This window comes from Colletotrichum siamense (assembly GCF_013390195.1).
Source record: "Colletotrichum siamense strain Cg363 chromosome Unknown KSG_Cg363_contig02, whole genome shotgun sequence".
Lineage (NCBI taxonomy): Eukaryota > Fungi > Ascomycota > Sordariomycetes > Glomerellales > Glomerellaceae > Colletotrichum > Colletotrichum siamense.
The window spans coordinates 4,741,356-4,760,251 of record NW_023501015.1 but is presented as its reverse complement, the minus strand read 5'-3'; the positions used below and the strand labels follow the sequence as shown (position 1 = coordinate 4,760,251).

Below are 18,896 nucleotides of genomic sequence, written 5' to 3'. Positions count from 1 at the left end.
CCGGCGTCCTACATCTCGGTTCGACCAACAACATTACGTTCCATTGACAAAGCAGGCCAAGGTACGAGAGCTTCGCACGCTACGCCTGGCCTGCCTTAGCTCCGAGCTCGCCCACCCGCCTCGAGCTTGTTTCTGGCGTTGTTTGTCTGCCCATCCAGGCTGGCCCTGGACCTAGACCGGTCAAGCGAAAGGATTCCACCACATGTTCGTCTAGACGCTCCAGTCACATCATGCCGTCACAACCAGACCATTGATCGACCCTTGCTACTTCCGCTTCTCGCTGTTTGCTTCTTCCCGATACCCAATTGGCAAAACCCCAACCGAGTGGAGCTGGTTCTCTGCACTCCGCAGTCCTGTCTGTGTTGCCATTGAGCGAGGGCAAGGCCAAGGTCCGGCTGATCCAGTCGTCCCATCGTCCCACCTCTCTTGCCATGCGCAAGTCTCCACGCGCCTCCTCCCCCATGGGGGAAGGAGAGGGGACGGGGACGGGTGCTTTGGGATATAAGCTTCGTCTTCACCCCATCTTCCCCTCACTCAGACCTTGTCGCCCGCCCTCCCGCCACCATCGTCGTCTGTTCTGGTCCACGGTGTTTTGCGCTGCAGTCCTTTGCTTCCTTCTCTGGTCTCCCACCACCACCGCAAACACCTCCACGATGCGCTCGTCTCTCCTCTCTGCCGCAGCCGGAGCTGCCCTGCTCCTCCCGGCAGCGACTGCCCAGTTTGTTGGCTCGCCTGGAGGAAACACTTCCACCGTGAAGACGAGCCCCGACGAGGACGGCAAGTACTGGATCTTCAGCGACCACATCAAGGCCGCCTTCATCCCGTACGGCGCCTCCATCTCAAACTTGCTCATCAATGACAAGTACGGTGTCCCCCGCGACATTGTCGGCGGCTTCGACAATGCAAGCTACTACAGCATTGATACCCAGCACCCTCACTTTGGCGGTGTTCCTGGCCGTTACGCGAACCGCATCAAGAACTCCACCTTTGAGATTGACGGCGAGAAGTTCAAGATTGACGCCAACGACAACAATGGCCTCGACACTCTGCACGGTGGCTCTGACGGCTGGGATTGGCGCAACTTCACTGTTGTGTCCCACACCAACAGCAGCATCACCTTCTCCTTCACCGATCCTGACGGAAAGGAGGGCTTCCCCGGCGAGGTCGTGTCGCTCATCACCTACACGGTGAATGACTGGAACTGGGACTTCAAGATGATTGCCGTTCCGACCACCAAGAAGACTCCCATCATGCTCAGCAGCCACACCTACTGGAACCTCGACGGCTTTGCCAACAATGAGACCAGCACGGCCCTCAACCACACTCTCCACATGCCCTACAACGGCCAGAGAGTTGCTGTTGACAACATCCTCATCCCCACCGGAGAGATCCTCGCCAACGAGAAGGGCTCCGTCAATGACTTCTGGAGCGCGCCGAAGCAGATTGGCGCTGACCTCGGCAAGAAAGAGCTCGAGAACAACTGCGGCTTCAACTGCACTGGCTATGGTGAGTCATATTGCCCCTCTGTGCACCGTTCAACAAGCTAACCTCGATAGACAACTGCTGGATCGTCAACCGCAACGACCTCGGCTCTTACAACTGGCGCAACGAGGGCTACGTTGCCCGCCTCCAGTCCGCCTGGTCCGGCATTCAGCTCGACGTCTACACCGACCAGGATGCCTTCCAGATGTACAGCTGCAACCAGCAGGACGGCTCCATGGCCCTGAAGAAGACCCAGGGTCTCTTCGACAACAAGGACTTCCCCCGCATCATTCCCAAGTACGGATGCCTTGTCCTCGAGGTCCAGGACTGGATTGACGGCATCAACAACCCTTCCTGGGGCCGCGGCAAGAAGCAAATCTTTGAGCCCGGTGGTGACCCGTACGTCCTTCAGGCTAGCTACCGCTTCAGCATCAACTCGACCGTCTCTGTATAGAAGGCGAGAAGAAGTGGGAAAGGAGTGACGGTGAAACAAATGATATTAATGATACCAGTTGCAGTCTTAATTAGCCTAGTTGTTGAATATTTAATGGGACAAATGACGCATGCCCTTCGTCCAGTAGATGTGTGATTTCTGATGATCAAACTCCTTCCTATATGGTGACTTGACCTTTTCTTCTCAATATCAAAATTCCATCGGTAATACGTTTGAAAGATTTAGTGTGTGTGCCAGAAAAAAGGTATCATTTTGCGCTCCCATATATTTCATAACTTTTGATGTCCATATAAACCCAATACAACCTGTCAGCTTTTGACTTCCAATGGCGCAGGCTTCACCCGTCCCAGACCCTCCTTGCCGTAGTAGTCCATGGGATAGACGCCCTTGCCCCAGTCATCCCGCACCTCGAGCGCAACCAGCGCCTCGTACGGCGTCAGTAACGGCCTCGGAAACGCATAACCCCAGTCGATACTCAGCCGCGGACACGCCACCTGCACCCAGCACTCGACGTCCGCCATCATGGCCAGCTTGCCGGGGAAGATCTCGCTGAGCAGCAAATTCACCCACGGGATCCCGCGCTCCTTGAGCCTCTTCTCGATCAGCGCCATCGTGTTCGGGTTGCCCTGGCGGCCGAGCGACCCGAGGATCAGGCCCCACTTCCGGGCCGTCTTGGCGGTGCGGATCGCGGTGCGGCGCAGGTCCTGCATCTCGTCGTGGCCGTACGTCTCGCGCGTCAACTTGCGCGAGTACGGGTCGTAGCGGTACGCGGGGATCTGCGGGTTGTGGATCATGATGCTCTCGAGGTGGAAGCGGCCGTCGCCGAGGTAGAGGATGAGGTCGACCTTGTTGTCCGGGTCGTCGGAGTCGAGGCGCGGGGAGGTGCAGCCGAGGATCTCGCCCTTGCTGAGGGGCGCGATCTGCGGGACGAGGACGCGGAAGCCGGCCTTCTCGAGGGTGCCGCGGACGCCGTGGATGGTGGCGTTGAACTGGATGGTGCCGACGACGGCGATGGTCTTGCCGGAGGCGAAGTTGCGCTCGAGGGAGGCGAGCAGGTGCGAGGTGTCGATGCTGATGTCGACGAAGACGTAGAGCGTCTTGATCTTGGTCACGTCGACGGGGATGAGGCAGCTGTGGGCGTAGTGCACGAGCAGGTCGCAGCCGAGGGCGCGCGCCGTGTAGTCGTCGATGCAGCAGGCGCCGTACGTGACGTCGCCCATGATGAGCGTCTCGATGCCCGGGCAGAACTCGGTGAGGATGTCGGAAATGGTGGTCGCGAAGAGGAGGAGGCCCTCGGGCATCTGGAGCGCGACCTTCTTGGCGCCCGACGTCCGGATGCGGTGGATCGTCTTGGGGATCTCGAAGCTGTAGTTGGAGGGGAGGATGGAGATGGCGGATTTGAGCGCGGGGTCGTTGAGGATTTCGGGGGGCACCTGGTTCAGAAGACGTGGACCTCGTCTTGGTTTGGCGACTGCAGAGAGATGTGAGATGAGTGAGTTGAGCTGGGAGAGAGGGGGAAGTGAAGATTCGCACCTTGGATGGACTTGCTGTCCTCGATGGACCCGTTGGCGCCACCATTCTTCACCGCGGCCTCGGCGGCCGTCCTTCGTCCTACGAAGCGCTTCTTCGGTTGCTTCAGCGCCGGCTCGGCGGCGGCGGCTGCTTCTTCGCGATGAGACGCCTCAATGTCTGCGGCGATGCCCAGGTCGGTTTGCGCCCGGTCCTCCTCCATGACAGCAACACTTTCTGCTTCGTTGCCTCTCCGCCCAGAGCCTCGGTTATTTTGCAGGATTTCCAATTCAGTGATAATTAAGACGTGCCTCGCTGCGCAACTCCGTGTATCATCAACTGTATCGTGAGAGAGTGACTGAGCCCACTCGTAAATGCCCCGCGATTGTATGTTCTGCTAACTGAATTTTGCGCGGGGCAATTCGGCCGATAAGATAACGTAACTGGCTCTCATGCATGTATTGAGGTTGTCAGAAATGGCGTAACGTTCATTGGTTCAATCTCCAGCTACTCCACAGCAACTGAAGTTCGGTGAGGCTCGGTCAAAATTGTATCGTCATTATGCTCAATACTAGTTGATCAGGTAACGCTTGGTATTCGGCTATGTCTGATGATCTCCCTTTGAGATATTAAAGTAGTGTAAAGCCCTGCGTCGCCCGCGTTCCTGTTGTCCTCCAGCTGGTTGGCATCGCCTTTTTCGTCCGAGAGCTAGTATGCAGCCGACCGCCCCCTAACCATGCTGTGTGCGTAACGCCATGCTAAAGGATTAAATAAAAATACAACACAGAGGCAAACGCCTCTAACGAATTCCCAAAAATATTGCTGCGCTCACGGACATGTCTACTTTGGATCAGACGTGTCCATCTTGTCATATGCCGTCTGCATGGCCCTCTGCTCAACTTCATCACCCTCAAGGGCAGCCACCCAGTCTCTGAGCTGGATGTTCTTTCCCTTCTCTTTGTCTTCACGCCAATTGCCAAGTCGGGCTCTACCCTCGACTGTGAGCGCGTGGTTCGCCGGGGCTGGAGGGCCCGAAGCAGCTGCACCGCCCGCCTTTCCGGGAGTGCCAAGTCTGGGGGTAGTAGCACCGCTACCTCCCGTCATCCACGAGTATGACTTGCCGCCTTTCTTCTTTCCAAATAGGGATCCCGTTTTGGGCATACCCACGAACATGCTGCTCGTAATGTTCTGATTGGCGTGACTGCTGGCCTCAGCCTTCTTGACCGCGTCAAGTTTCTTCTGCTCTTTCTTGGAAATTTGCTTCTCCGAGTCTGGTGCTGAGCCCCCAGGGGTTCCAGGCGCGACTGAGCCTGCGCGTGATGTCGTTGATCCGGCCTCCGCAGTGCCGTCTTTTCTGGCATTGCGTCTTCGCAACCGTCTCTCCTCCCAGTCTCTCTCAGCCTTACCGACCTCTCTCACAGTGTGACTCATGGTGTTTGTAGCAGCGACCTTCTGAACCTTGTTAGGTTGACTTGAGTGGGCATCCTCGAGAGAACCTGGATAGAAAGTTAGCATGGTATATATACGGCGAAGCCCGCAACAACTGACGCTTTTGAGGGCGAGGACTGGAGCCGTTTTCAGTCCCCGTCTGTTGCGTCGCGTCGACTTCCTGCGTCTCCATGGCACTCTTCAGGGGTGCGGCTGCTGTCTGCCACTCCTCAGGGACCTCGCCGTGTGACGACTTCTGACGGTTCTTGGCAATCCGGTTGCTATCCTCCATGAGAGTCCTCAGGCGTTGCTTGGTGGCGAGCGACAACAAAGCCAACTGGTCGACCAGATACGCCTCTTGAGGTATCCAGGTGCCAGTCGTGGTTACCATTGTAGCGTCGGGCCCGGTCTTGGTGGAGACCGTGACAGACGGGTTGGGAAACTCCTCGGGCAACCGCATCCGCCCCATAGGCTGGTTATTGTTCTTGATCTCCAAGTTGAGCGACAGTCCCTGCTCCTTCGCGAACTTCTCTGCCTTGCGGAAGATGATGGGGATTTGCAAGAATGCGTTGTTCAGCTCCATAGTTCTAGTAGTAGCCAAGCGCTTCGCAGATTCTTGCCATGCCTTTTCCACCTCCTGCGCGACGAGCGCATTCTGTGTGGTTACTCCGGCCGGCTGAGCTGGCTGGTTCGCGGGGCCAGCACCGTAGAAGCTTCCTTTATTACCCGGAGGGTATGGGGCATAGCCGGTTCTCTGTCCATCAGGGACATAGAGGTCAGAGAGGTATTGTTCCTCGGCGCGAAGGTCGATGCCTGTTCCAGCAAGCGAATCGGTAGGATCGTAATCGTATTCCTTCTGCGGTCGGTCGGGAGGACGCGAGGGCGGACCCATGGCGCCGGGGGTAGGGGAGGGTTGCTGCATGGCGGGAGTGCCTGGTGTAGCGCCGAGAGTCAATTGCGCGTTGGTGTATGGTAGTGTTGGCGGTGCTGGAGGTTGAGGCGTGGTAACTTGAGGTTGAGGAGTCGGTCGCTGTTCGGGAAGGGCCAACGTGGGAGTGCTGTTGCCGTTTGCGTATGGGGTGGAGTAATTATTCGCAACGGACTGTTGTTGCGGTTGCGCCTGCTGCTGTGGCTGGGCGTTGGGGTAAATCGGCGAGCCTGCGGATGTCGCAGCTGTGGAAGGGGTAACGGGAGCGCCGGGACTCGCGGCATAAGGCGAAGTAGAGTATGGAGATTCGGGTTGCGGTGTTGCGCCAGGAGAAAGTCGCGGTCGTTTGTTAGGAGGGAGCGCAAAGCCTGGTTGCGTCGCGGCGGGGGAAGGAGTGGGCTGGGGAGGCGAGAACGCTCTCTGGGGCATCTGGGGTTGCGGCTGCGCCATCTTTGCTGTTATTAAAAGAGATAGTGAGATAAAAATCTGGTCAGGTTGAAGTGTCGTTCAGAGGCGCTGCTCCGGTAATTCTGATAGCTCTGTAGGCCGAGAAGCCTAGCGATACCTCACGCGACTCTGCCCATCTGCTGGTTCGCTGTACTTGCGAGATAATCAAAATTCGACTTCGCGCGGGTCGGTCAATATGTTCGCTGCAGCTTGAGGTCGAATTTGACGTTGACGCGGTGTTCTGTGGTTGTGGTAGTTGGGTGACAATAGTCGTGATGGGTGGGTGATATGAGGAGGAAGGAGCTGTCGCCAAAAGGATCTGAGGACCGCGTAAATTTAAAGTCACGTGATGCTTCAGCCTGCTCCCCCGGTTTTGCGCTGCGGTCCGGGCGTCCAGGCAGGACCCATCGCTAGACGTCAGGCACCTTGGCCGCCAACTTTTTACGCGACAGCTGCCGCATGCGCGTCGCTCTCTCCCTCTGGCGCTCCACAACCTTAGCCTCCGTGTCTCTGTCGCGGGGAAACGTCAACGACGATTCATCGCGCACACTGCTTGAACCATTGCGAATGAACTAACTGTTTAGTGACAATCACCAGACACACTGGTGGACTTTCCCCGAATTGACGGCCAGACTGCTATCTCGGCCTTTCGTTGACTAGTATGGCTGCGAAACGCAAGGCATCGGCCATGGCGGCCACCGTTGCCGACGAGCCAGTAGATCCTTCCGACGAGCTGATGTTTCTGTGCCTTGGAGGAGGTAACGAAGTCGGTCGGTCATGCCACATCATTCAATACAAGGGGAAGACGGTTATGGTACGCACTATCCCAACCGTTCTGCAGACAATTGCTCACATGCGCTACAGCTTGATGCCGGTCAGCATCCTGCCTACGATGGCCTCGCGGCGCTGCCCTTCTTCGACGACTTTGACCTCAGTACGGTCGACGTCCTCCTGATCAGCCAGTAAGCGCCCCCTCCTATATGCTGTTGGATCACAGGGCAAGGCGGTGAAACGACTTGGAACTATACGGGATTATGCCCAGGCTCGGGACAGCGTCGTCGATGACGATGGTGCCCCTGATGGAGCCTCTTGCTACGTCTCTATGCTATTTCATCATCTTTTGTACACAGAATAATACAAACTTCTTTCCCACCTGCCTTGCTCTGCCATCCTCGTTGTCGTGATAGCCCTCTAGGGGCTGGTAGTGTCCATCCACTCCTATTCAGAACACTAATGGCCCAATAGTTTCCACGTCGATCACGCGGCGTCCTTACCATATGTCCTCTCCAAGACAAACTTCAGGGGCCGCGTCTTCATGACTCATCCCACCAAGGCAATCTACAAATGGCTCATCCAAGACAGTGTTCGCGTCGGCAACACGTCCTCAAACCCGACCTCACAACCAGTCTACACCGAGGCAGACCATCTCAACACATTCCCGCAGATCGAAGCCATCGACTACCACACTACCCATACAATTTCCTCCATCCGCATCACCCCCTACCCAGCCGGCCATGTCCTCGGTGCAGCAATGTTCCTCATCGAGATCGCCGGCCTCAAGATCTTCTTCACGGGAGACTACTCCCGCGAGCAGGATCGTCATCTGGTCTCCGCCGAGGTTCCCAAGGGCGTCAAGATTGACGTCCTCATCACCGAATCGACATACGGTATCGCCTCCCACGTACCCCGTCTCGAGCGCGAACAGGCCCTGATGAAGTCAATCACCGGCATCCTCAATCGTGGCGGCCGCGTCCTGATGCCGGTATTCGCCCTCGGTCGCGCCCAGGAACTCCTTCTCATCCTCGACGAGTACTGGGGAAAACATGGCGAGTATCAAAAGTTCCCAATCTACTACGCCTCAAACCTCGCCAGGAAGTGTATGGTGGTCTACCAAACCTACGTCGGCGCAATGAACGACAACATCAAGCGCCTCTTCCGCGAGCGTATGGCCGAGGCCGAAGCTTCCGGTGACGGGTCGGGCAAGGGCGGCCCCTGGGACTTCAAGTACATCCGCTCCCTCAAGAACCTCGATCGCTTCGACGACGTTGGCGGCTGCGTTATGCTCGCATCCCCGGGTATGCTGCAGAACGGCGTCAGTCGCGAGCTGCTCGAGCGGTGGGCGCCCAACGAGAAGAACGGCGTCATCATCACCGGCTACAGCGTCGAGGGCACCATGGCCAAGCAGATCATGCAGGAGCCCGACCAGATCCAGGCCGTCATGAGCCGAACCACCGCCGGCGCGCGACGCGGCCCCGGAGGAGAGAGCGAGAAGGTCTTCCTCCCTCGCCGGTGCAGCGTCGCCGAGTACTCCTTCGCCGCCCACGTCGACGGCACTGAAAACCGCGAGTTCATCGAAGAAGTGGCCGCCCCCGTCGTCATCCTCGTCCACGGCGAGCAGCACAACATGATGCGTCTCAAGTCCAAGCTCCTCTCCCTGAACGCCGGTAAGACGACAAAGGTCAAGGTCTTCAGCCCCAAGAACTGCGAGGAGCTCCGCATCCCCTTCAAGCAGGACAAGACGGCCAAGGTCGTCGGCAAGCTCGCCACCATCCCCCCACCCACCTCCCTCACACCCGCGCAGGAGCAGCAACAGCTCGTCACGGGCGTCCTCGTGCAAAACGACTTCAAGCTGTCCCTGATGGCCCCCGAGGACCTGCGCGAGTATGCAGGCCTGAACACGACGACCATCACCTGCAAGCAGCGCCTCCGTCTGACGGCTGCTGGCATTGACCTCGTCCGCTGGGGCTTGGAAGGCGTCTTCGGAAGCGTAGAGGAGCTTCCCGAGATGCGCAAGGGACACCCCGCGCACAAGGAATCCGTCAACGGCAACGGAGACGACACCAAGATGGAAGACGGCGAGCAGCAGGAGGAAGCAGACGAGGAGGTCGCGCGTCTGGTAGCAGCATACCTCGTCATGGGTTGCGTAGCGGTACGCTACCGCAGCGACGGCGAGGTCGAGCTGGAGTGGGAGGGCAACATGCTCAACGACGGCATCGCCGACGCCGTAATGTCATGCCTCTTTTCCATCGAAAGTAGTCCCGCCGCGGTAAAACGTACGTCTCCCCCACTTTCTTTTCTCGCCCTCTGTCTACCAATTACTAACATCACCCGAAAGGTTCCGCAAGCTCTCACACTCACGACCACGCGCCCCCTCCCCTGCCCAAGAACCCCCACGCAAACGTCCTCCCCGAACAACGCCTCGAGCGCTTCCTCATGTTCCTCGAGGCCCAGTTCGGCGCGGACAACGTCAACCCCGTCGCCGAACCCCGCCTGCCCGCCGAGGACCCCTCCTCCGACGCGCAACCCAAGAAACTCACGGCCGACGGCGAGAGCGACGGCTCCATGGACGTGTCCGAGGACGACGGCAGCGAGGCGGAGCAGGAGAAGAAGCTCGCCGCGCGGCGCAAGGCCGAGATCGAGCGCCTCCACAAGATCGGCATTCCCGTGCCCGGCGTGAAGGTCAAGGTGGACAAGATGGAGGCCGTGGTGTGGCTCGAGGATCTGGAGGTTGAGTGCAGTCACAAGGCGTTCGCCGATCGCGTGAGACGGGTTTGCGAGCACGCTGCTGAGGTGACGGCTCCTCTTTGGGGATAGGGGGATAAGAATGTGGTTTGCACGGGAATTGATTTGGCTGTCTTTGCGTTTGAAAACAAAAGGGCGTTTGCGCTTTGTATAATATAGTCACAAGTCTACGATGGCACCTAAACACTAGAGATGCTGAATAGTCCAGCACTAAGCCATGATACAATGAGACTGAAATCACAGAAGATGGGGCTATTACCTTCAGCGAATTGAACTTGCACAACATCATTCGCATCGATACTACGCTTCACGAATTCATCAGTCAAATACGATGCGGCAGCAGTCTTATGTGCCGAATGTCTAATGCATTGGGCTCCTTATGATACAATGGATAAGTTTACAATGAGCAAAATCAAATGCGATGCAATACACTACAAGCAGGCACCCGGAGCTCTAATTAACCCAGGTACTCCTTCAGCTCTTCCGTCTCCTCTAACAAGGTGTTGAATGAGAACGGTGCGAAAGGCCAACCAGCGAACTCAGCAAACTTGGAGAAGGACTCGACCCAGGCCAATCTGAGAGAGTGCAACATGGCACTGGTACCCTCCATCAGGACGAGAATGGCGATAGCTGGGGCGGTTAGCAGGAGGTAAAGGTGAAACGGATGGTGAGTACTCACTAAGGAAGAACCACAGATAGAAACCAATGACGATGGCAATAACACCAAGGACACCAGTCATGGGAAGGACGTTGTTGAGAGTCATGTTCCAGAGCACAACACTGAGCTGCTGGTGAGCAAGCGAAAGAGCCCACAGACGGAGGTAGGAAGCCGTGTGGGAAACGCAGTTCAAGCAGAATTCTACGTGTGCCGTTAGCATTGTCTTCCCAAGCAGCGGATGCGGTTGACTTACCAATCGTGTGAATGACCTGGTGGATCATGACTTCACTGAACTCAAACTCCTCGTGCTCGCCATCGCCGTGCAGGTCCTGCGTGATCATACCAACGCCTTCGCCATCTGACTCGAAGCTCGGGCGGCCGTTAAGCGGCTGCGCCTCGTCGTCGTCGTCGCCATCCAGAGCACTAACACGAGAGCTCTCGCCAATACCCCTATAGCCCTTGGCGCGAGCGTGGTTGTGCTCCCAGCGGAGCCAGAAAGGCTTCAGGAACAGGAGAATAGGAACTTGAATGAAAGCAAGCAGCAAAAGAACGACCTGGACGAAGCCCTGGCCGTTGTAAAGCTTCTCGGGGGTTGAACCGGGCGACAGGAACATGTAGATCAACATGTTCAACAGTCCAGGAGGACCCTCCGTGACCGAGGGGTCGTACCAGTTGACGGTCCACTTGTAGATGATGCAAAGCACCAGGTAGCCGAAAATGGACTGGAAGAAAATCATGCCGGGAACGAAGTTGCCCCAGATATCGACCTTCTTGTTGAAGTGCTTAGCGTTAACGTAGGAAAAGATAAGAGAGTAGGTCATATGCGCCCAGCCGAGGACGATGGACATTTTCATCTTGTAACTGTTGCTGAAGAGGAGGTCGTTGTCGGTACCGTGCCATCTCCAGTCAAGACCGAAGGGGTAGCGGTAGCCCTTGTCGTTGAGCTTGCCAACAAGCGTTCTGGTCTCAGTGTAGTTGTCACCGGCATCCCACTCCCAGGCGCTGTCGAACAGCGTCATAGACTTGGAGAAGATATCGTTGTAGATGAGACCAGTGAAGAGCGAGAACAGACCCATGACCAGGGCGATGTATCTGCCGTAATACATCATGGCAAACAACTCGAAGCTGACCTTCTTGAGAGGTTTCTCCCAGTAGATCATGGCGAGCGCAGCAAGCGTCATGATGACAGCGTGACCGAAATCACCGAACATGACGGCGAAGAGGAAGGGGAAGGTTACAATAACCGGAAGAGCCGGGTTGACCTCCTGGTAGGTGGGAGTACCGTAAGCGTTAACGATGGTCTGGAAAGCCTCGGTAAACTTGTTGGTCTTGATGTACGTAGGAGGGGTCTTGTTGGTGCGAATCTCGTTGATAATGGAAGGCACCGACAGGCCTGCACGGTTCGTGACGTCTTGCAGGGTCGAGCGAATTCGTGGGAGGTCGTTGGTCGGACACCAACCCTCAGCAATCAGCGTACGACGGGCACGGTCGTACGAGAATAGATTGAGCGTGTTGTAGACAGCCTTCTCCTTGGTGACCAAGACCATCCAGGCGGACAGAGCCTGGCTGATCTGCTGCAGCTCCGCGTTAAGGGTCTGCTGCGTGTTGCGAAGAACGTTCTGAACATCGTTAAGGCGAGCGTTAACCTCGTGGATCTGGTCGCGACGGAGATCGCTGTTCTCGTCGACGTTGTAGACTTCGGCACCCATGGACTCAGAAATCTTGCGAATCTTGGCGAGAATCTCCTTGCCGTGGGCGAAGATCACAAAGACGTTCTTGTTGATCTCCTCGTTGTTCGTCGGGTCGACGAGCGGCTCAGGGATCTCGGACTGGTTCATGTACAAGTTTCCACGGAGGGTTCTCCAAAGGATACGCTCGAAGGAGGCGACGCGGTCGCGGTTGATGACACCGGCAACGAAGCCAATGTTCATGCCGGAGAAGGAGCGCTCGACCTCGGGGGCCGAGTTGTGCTGCTCAACGTCCTGCAGCAGGGGAGCGTCATCGTTATCGGTGGACGCGCGGATCTCTTCGACGTTGCCGTGAGCTCTGTCGAAGAAGCCGCCAGCCTCACGGAGAACCCAGCGCCACTCGGTGAGCTCGACCTCGCGCTTCTTCAAGGTCTCGTAACTGTCATTGAGCTGGTACACACGCTGCTCCAAGCCCTGGCTGCGCTCAGCCAGCTCGTCGATCTCCGAAGTAGAGGGATTGGCGAGGCGCTCCGCATCGACATCGAACTTGCGGAGAGGAATTCCGGCCTTCTCCATCTGAGCATAGAAGTATCCTGATGATATATGTTAGCTGGGGTCTCGATCGCGTTCGTCGCGGGTCGGGCGCGGCCTGGGGATTGATGACGTACGCAGCTGGCGTTCGACATTGTCGAGTCTTCGAATCTCTTGAGTGAAAGTGCGCTGGAAAGCGCTGACTTCGCCATTGAGCTGCGATGGGGTTTGATGGTTAGCTTCGATGACGCGGATGAGGCTCGGGGGCTGACGACATACATCGCGGAACTGGAGGAGACCAAGCTCTCCAAGTGCAGTGACAACCTCGCGACCTATTTCGTTGGAAATGTACAGCTGCACCATACTCATGTTCGCCGAGCGAAACATGGTATCCTGTGCCGGAGCCATCTTGATGGTGTGGCGGGAGCTCCGAAGCCGTAAGTGGGTGGTTGAATTCAAGCTTGACGATAGCAAGGGCCAAACACGGAGCTGCCAAGTTGATGTCGTTGCCTCCAAGGGGAATGGGGCTGAGCTGGACACCGGAGCGAGGTTGTTCCGAACTCAGATAGACGAGATGTGGCGCGAACTGAAAGTGGGTCGTGGCGGTGCACTGTCCAAAGAAATATTTTTGGCGATTATCCACTGCAAATTCTCTCAGAACTCTTTCCTCTACAACAACACGAACAGTGATCGCGAACTGTCAGCTGCTTGCTGCCCCCTCGGCGCAATCGATCTTCTTAATTCTGGAAGTCGAAGAGAATCAAATTCTCTGCGCTGTAATGTCGCGCTGTCCTACGTTGTATCTGATGGACTTGCCAGCGCAGCGCTTATCGCGATTGCCAGAGCTCTTGTTCTCTTCCCACACGCTTCGTGAACTAATCCCAATTACCACAGTAATGGCGCTTTCGAAGCTTTGTCGGCACCTCAATGGTCGAACAAAGTCAATATGACGCCTAGAGCAAACCCCATATACTCTGCCAAGAGTAGTCTACGTCGTGTTACAAAGTCTTAGCCTTGCAATTAAGATCTTTGCGTCAAATCAAACGAGATACATCCCATCACTGTAGAAGCAAATTTTCTTTTGCGGAGCCATTCATTATTTTCTAAACTCTCTACTCGACTTCGGGCGGGGTATGTGACCCTTGCTTGGTATCAAAGCTCCTTCTTCTCCTGCTGAGCGGAGGCAGCAGACTCTGACTTCGCGTTTGCGGCTCCGGCGGGCACCTTGACCTTTGCCTTGCCCTGCTCCTGCTGGCCCTGCTTGGCCTTCAGAACGAGCCCCAAAATCGACGTGATCAGCTCCGTGAGGAGGGTGACCATGCCGTTGCACGCCAACTGCCACGACACGATGCTCACGCTGCCCATCGGTGCCTTGGGGAAGGACATGAGCCACTCCGCGTAGTACGGAAACCATCCGTAAGGCAGCCAGAACATGGGCTCCTTGGAGTACCAGAAGGGCAAGCCATATTGGGGAACCTTCGTGACGAGGAGTCGGAAGCCGGTGAGGTAAGTGTCGAACTTGGATTTCGCTCCTTCTTGGGATTGCTCTGTGACAAAATACGTGCGTCAGTGACTACTTTGCGAAGTCGGAGACGCATCTGTATCCGGAGGAAGCGGGGGAGGGCCACGTACTGCTCTTCTCGAGCTGGTCCAACAACTTGTCGTGCGTCCGGCGCAGCTTCGCCCACTTGGCGAACTCGTCCTGGCTGCTAGTCGCATTCAGCTCCTTTCGCACTTTCAGGAACTCTGCCTGTAGCTGTCGGTGCTGCTTCGCCGTCTTGGACGTCGAAACGGGGAGGTAGTTGAGCAACGTCCAGAGCTGGCCAGCGGTCAGTCATGGTCGATCTTTCCGCGACCGGAGCGGCCGTCAAAGCATAAAATGAGACACGAAGGGGGAGAGGGGAAAGATACTCACCAAGCTATTGATGGTGGCAGCTCCGATGGAGTTGACCAGGTGGGAGACCACCTCCAGCACGAAGATGATGACGAGCAGGGAAGGCATTTTGTCGAAAGGTCGGCGGCGCTTGAAAGATTCAGAAACTCGCAAGCGGTCGGTTGCTTATCGGCACATGCTGCGCTGGGGGAGTTTGCGTTGGGCGAGGCTGGTCGATTATTGCAAACGATGTGTGACGACTTTCCGGAGAAGCCCTTTAGCGGGAGGAAAACGTGGTCCTATGTCATTGCCCCGCTAAAAGCATAGCGGGTTGGCCCAACCATCGAGGTAGCCAATCATCTCCACCACCTTTCTACCTCACCTGGTGCATTCCTCGCAACAAGACAACAACGGCATCAACGCCTAGATCGGCAACTGCATAGTTTCGAGGCTTTCACTTGCATCTGTGGTACTGCGGATATTCGGGAGTTGCTGTTGCATGTGCTTTGTTGCGTGGCATCCCAGACATGCCGTGAGTCAGGCCAGTCACCGCCAACGCCAATGCAATGTCGAGAGCACTGGACAAACATGTCATCGCGGCCTTGAAACAAGGCGATCACCAAAAGATCTTCAACGAAATCGCCGGCCTCTTTGAAAATCCGCACGACGAGCGTCTTCTTGAAATCGAGATCTTAGGCCGCAGCCACCCCATCAGCCCGGACGAGAACTTCCTAAGAGACGATAACGCCGTCGCCGTTCCCAAACTTCGACTGGTCCAAGCCTTCGTCGTCGCGCGGCAGATCCTGCAGAATCATCTGGCCGATGGCACTGTGGGAGCGGGAAAGCTGTGGCTAGCGACAGGCGTTTTGCTCCTCATGGATCCCGAGCACCTGACGGCTGCCAACACCAGGAAACGTCTTCTCCGGAGCGAGATGCCTGCAGGAGGCGATGTGAGATCGGCATTGATGCAGGAGAAATGGTTTGTTGACAGCTTGCTCACCAGCCGACTTCACCGGCACACAAAGTCACCGACGCTATGGAGTCATCGGCGATGGCTGCTTGAGCGTTTCCGTGAACTGGGACTGCCCGTTGCCATCCAACAGGATGTCGAAGCAGTCATCATGATAGCGGGTGAAAGACATCCACGAAATTACTACGCCTGGGGCCATGCACGATGGTTGACGAAAACTTTCGACACTGTTTTCAGCAGTGAGGATATCTTCCCGCTCATTCAGAGTGTCAAACGGTGGTCCTTTAGACACCACACAGACATCTCCGGATGGTCATTCCTTGCTCATCTCTTGGGTGAGAGCCGGAGCAACTTTGATAACCAAGTCTTCTCATCGGTGTTCAAAGAGACACTTGACCTGGCCGAGTCTTTGCGGTGGGAGAACGAGTCAGTATGGTGGTTTCTGCGCACCACGGCATCCATCACAGCAATGGGGCAGGCTGGCCTAGAACAGTTTATCAACGTCCAGGAGAAGCTCTCTGCTGCTGCACCTGTAGACTCCACGGGATTTCGAGTCTTGTCAGCGGCCCGGAAGTGGTGCGATATGTATGGCCCTCATGGCGACGGAGTTACTCCGAACGCATTAGAACAAAGCTATGAGATTGAAGCTTAAAACCCTCGAATCGCGTGGGTGGCGCTTGCGGCGTTGCCGTTTGAACTGGGAGGCTATTTTGAGGACCCTTGAACCTCATTTGCTTGATGTCGTTCTGGGTTGAGCCCTGAAATTGGTCCCATCGCGTTGGCGGAATACGAGCGAGCCTCGCGACGTTCAAGCGCAAAAAGACACGGCAGAAATGCTCACATTTTCAAGGAATTCCCTGCACCGCAGATGGGAAAGCCGCGTGCAATCACATTCTTGCTCGCGAATTTTGACATCTGCTACTCAAATTGTCGATAGACCTGGCCTTGCTCACTATCGTGCCACAGCGGTCGTCGTGCATACCTCGGTTTAATTGATGCATTCCTCAGCAAGCCACCCCCAGGATGGTCGGTCGTCGGTGATAAGAGGCTGAAACTTTTTGGCGATGGGCCCCTGTCCATCATGTCCACAAATGGACGCCCCTGCTCCTCTGTCGAAGTCAGCAGCGCGCGAAAAGAATCGGACAGTGTGATGTGGTCGTGGAACCGCCAGCGGAGGGCAAGGACCCCGGATGGACGGCGCCCAAGGCCTCCGTCATTCTCAAATTTATACGCAGCAAAATGATGTAGTCGATGGGCATGACATCTGCAAATACCCATATGAAGGCCTTGCAAGCCCTCGGCCGTTATTCAAGGCGACAGATGGCATTGGCTTTTAGTGCATCGGCCTGCAACGAGCCGGCTGAGCTGGCGTTTGTGCAGCGCCATGTTCGGGTCAGGAAGACGCCGGCCGAACAAACGGCTGGGGGATGAGGCATTTGCGACGGCGTTGGAAAGGCCTCGCCAGCCTCGAGGCTGTGGGCGGCCTTGTGACGAGAACCAAACGGCTTAGTGGCGGGGATAGCTGTCAGTTGTAAGATTGACCAGAGGAAATCTTTGGCGCAAGAGGAAAAGGCTGGGAGTCGTGTAATTAGCAGTAGGGCTCAGGTGGCTCGAGGCAGATTGAACCCTGGGGGCCAGCGGCGCAGGGTCGACAAGACTGATGGTTTTCACAGCAAATCGAGCCTCTACCACCAATGTCCCCTCTTTTGCGTATGATTGAGTTGGTCGATCTTCTGCCAAACCCCAGACACAAACACTTCAATGTCGGGCCAATGCAGGCTGAATCAGCTGGGGGCCCTAGAGGATGGAGAATGGATGCGGAAGTCGAGAGTCGAGGAAGATGAGAGGTGACGAGCGAACGGCCGAAATAGCGAGTCTAGACGACCAGGGAGAAGATGGAGGAGGAGCAGCGGTGGGAGGCAGCGAATGGCTCGAGCGATGAGCAGCAGTGCCAAATCGTAGCCAGTGAGCACAGAGCAGTGGACGACTCGACCTCGAGGAGAGAATTTCCCGAGTATCCATCAGGCGGCAAGGGATTGAAGGGAGATCCAAATGACATGGAAGCACGAGCCAGGCTCAGCGCCCGCCGTCCGTGGGATCGTTTGGTCTGGTTGACGTGGTTATGAGCGGAAAGCAATAGGCCGTGGCCGAGTCCGCCGAGAACTGATGCACGTTCCCGGAGGAGGAGACTATGTTGACAAAGGGTTCGAGATTGCATGCAGCGGTGATGGTACTCGAGGAGTCGAGAGTTGTAGACATGGAACCGACGGTAGGTAAGTTGCGGCTTGCTGTTGAAGTTTCCGAACCCACGGGCAAGGCTTCTGGCTCTCAGCGGGATTGCGAGTGTGAGACAAACGCGCACAGGTTGCGCAATGTCGAAGTCAATGGGGGAGGTCTCAAATGAGCCGTCGTCCGGTCTGGCTACCAGGGTCGACCTGGAGAAGAAAGCTTGGGAAGGATAGGCGTGGTTGCTTGGGCTGGAGGCGATGGCCCGAAGCAGTATGGAGGGGACATTGGAAGTGGAGAGTCTTTAGAGCAGCGCTCCCTTGCAGCTTGTTTTCCTAGCGCTAAAGCAGGCAAGGCGGCTTTTTCGGTGGCTGCGGCTAGCAGTGAATTGGCTTTCTCTCGCTGGTCGTTTGCCCACGGTAACGGTCAGAGTGCGAGGGAAGAGGCAATTAATCGGTTGGGGCCACGAGGTTGTGGCTTGCTGAGAGTACGTGAACGGCATCGCGAGGAGACGGCCACCTGTATGCCGGGAGTCGAGGCTGAGGACGATGAGACACGATTGCCGGGCTCGAATATTCGAAGAAGGCCGGGACGTATTGCAGCCGCATGCGAAGGGTTCAGTCGAGTTGCAATTGACTGGCGGGATGATAAGGAAGCACGGCAGCCGAAAGCTTGCGGTCCGTGGGAGCCCGTAGAAAGAATGGGTGATGAGCGGGTGCCCCTGAAGGCAGCGTCCCAAAGAGGAAGGGAGTCGATGTTCGCCAAGGGGGAGCTACGCGTAAAACAGCCCGCCAATCAGAACGGGAGGGGCAAAGTGCGGGTTGTCAGTTCATCCCATCACGGGTCCGTCTGTTTGAGTGAAACGTTCAGGCGTTGAACGGCAGCAAAACGCGCTGAACGAGCTTGTCTGCCAGTGAATAAGGTAGCCGCGGAGAGTGACTGTCAGCGCTGTCAGGTCCTTCCCCGTTGACCCGTTGACAGCAGTGTCCAAAGTCTGTCGTACCTGTGAGGTAGGTTGGTGGTGTGTGGTCTGTTCCCTGGGAAGAGATACGTGCATGAAGCCACGGACCAGGTGTCCCCCACCACGGACGCGACCCAGCAGATGCCAGGGCTGTCATTGGTGGCAGGGGCTGCCTCGACCCGGGACATGGCTGGATGGCTTTTCGATGGTAAGACAGAG

The 18,896-nt window shown here is 56.5% G+C and overlaps 7 protein-coding genes across 7 annotated transcripts; 3 read left to right on the top strand and 4 right to left on the bottom strand.

Annotated features, from left to right (window-relative positions):
• Positions 1 to 653: 653 nt before the first annotated feature.
• Positions 654 to 1,936, top strand: CGCS363_v003219 (putative aldose 1-epimerase; the record flags this gene model as incomplete). The annotated part of the gene is made up of 2 exons (XM_036635068.1): positions 654 to 1,506; positions 1,557 to 1,936. 2 exons carry the CDS (start codon positions 654 to 656, stop codon positions 1,934 to 1,936), a joined length of 1,233 nt encoding a protein of 410 aa, XP_036499665.1.
• Positions 1,937 to 2,244: 308 nt separating this feature from the next.
• On the bottom strand, positions 2,245 to 3,668 carry DPH1 (2-(3-amino-3-carboxypropyl)histidine synthase subunit 1; the record flags this gene model as incomplete). The annotated part of the gene is made up of 2 exons (XM_036635067.1): positions 2,245 to 3,407; positions 3,470 to 3,668. 2 exons carry the CDS (start codon positions 3,666 to 3,668, stop codon positions 2,245 to 2,247), a joined length of 1,362 nt encoding a protein of 453 aa, XP_036499664.1.
• Positions 3,669 to 4,285: 617 nt separating this feature from the next.
• CGCS363_v003217 (uncharacterized protein) lies at positions 4,286 to 6,251 on the bottom strand (the record flags this gene model as incomplete). The annotated part of the gene is made up of 2 exons (XM_036635066.1): positions 4,286 to 4,941; positions 4,994 to 6,251. The coding sequence occupies 2 exons, from the start codon at positions 6,249 to 6,251 to the stop codon at positions 4,286 to 4,288; spliced, it is 1,914 nt and encodes a 637-aa protein (XP_036499661.1).
• Positions 6,252 to 6,909: 658 nt separating this feature from the next.
• YSH1 (Endoribonuclease YSH1) lies at positions 6,910 to 9,842 on the top strand (the record flags this gene model as incomplete). The annotated part of the gene is made up of 4 exons (XM_036635065.1): positions 6,910 to 7,062; positions 7,113 to 7,210; positions 7,494 to 9,301; positions 9,364 to 9,842. 4 exons carry the CDS (start codon positions 6,910 to 6,912, stop codon positions 9,840 to 9,842), a joined length of 2,538 nt encoding a protein of 845 aa, XP_036499660.1.
• Positions 9,843 to 10,227: 385 nt separating this feature from the next.
• vph-1 (V-type proton ATPase subunit a) lies at positions 10,228 to 13,055 on the bottom strand (the record flags this gene model as incomplete). Its single annotated transcript, XM_036635064.1, has 5 exons — positions 10,228 to 10,400; positions 10,450 to 10,629; positions 10,682 to 12,709; positions 12,785 to 12,863; positions 12,927 to 13,055. 5 exons carry the CDS (start codon positions 13,053 to 13,055, stop codon positions 10,228 to 10,230), a joined length of 2,589 nt encoding a protein of 862 aa, XP_036499663.1.
• Positions 13,056 to 13,799: 744 nt separating this feature from the next.
• GET1 lies at positions 13,800 to 14,649 on the bottom strand (the record flags this gene model as incomplete). Its single annotated transcript, XM_036635063.1, has 3 exons — positions 13,800 to 14,194; positions 14,280 to 14,466; positions 14,563 to 14,649. 3 exons carry the CDS (start codon positions 14,647 to 14,649, stop codon positions 13,800 to 13,802), a joined length of 669 nt encoding a protein of 222 aa, XP_036499662.1.
• A 437-nt stretch (positions 14,650 to 15,086) lies between these two features.
• ptar1 (Protein prenyltransferase alpha subunit repeat-containing protein 1) lies at positions 15,087 to 16,142 on the top strand (the record flags this gene model as incomplete). Its single annotated transcript, XM_036635062.1, has 1 exon — positions 15,087 to 16,142. The coding sequence occupies one exon, from the start codon at positions 15,087 to 15,089 to the stop codon at positions 16,140 to 16,142; it is 1,056 nt and encodes a 351-aa protein (XP_036499657.1).
• Positions 16,143 to 18,896: the final 2,754 nt, after the last annotated feature.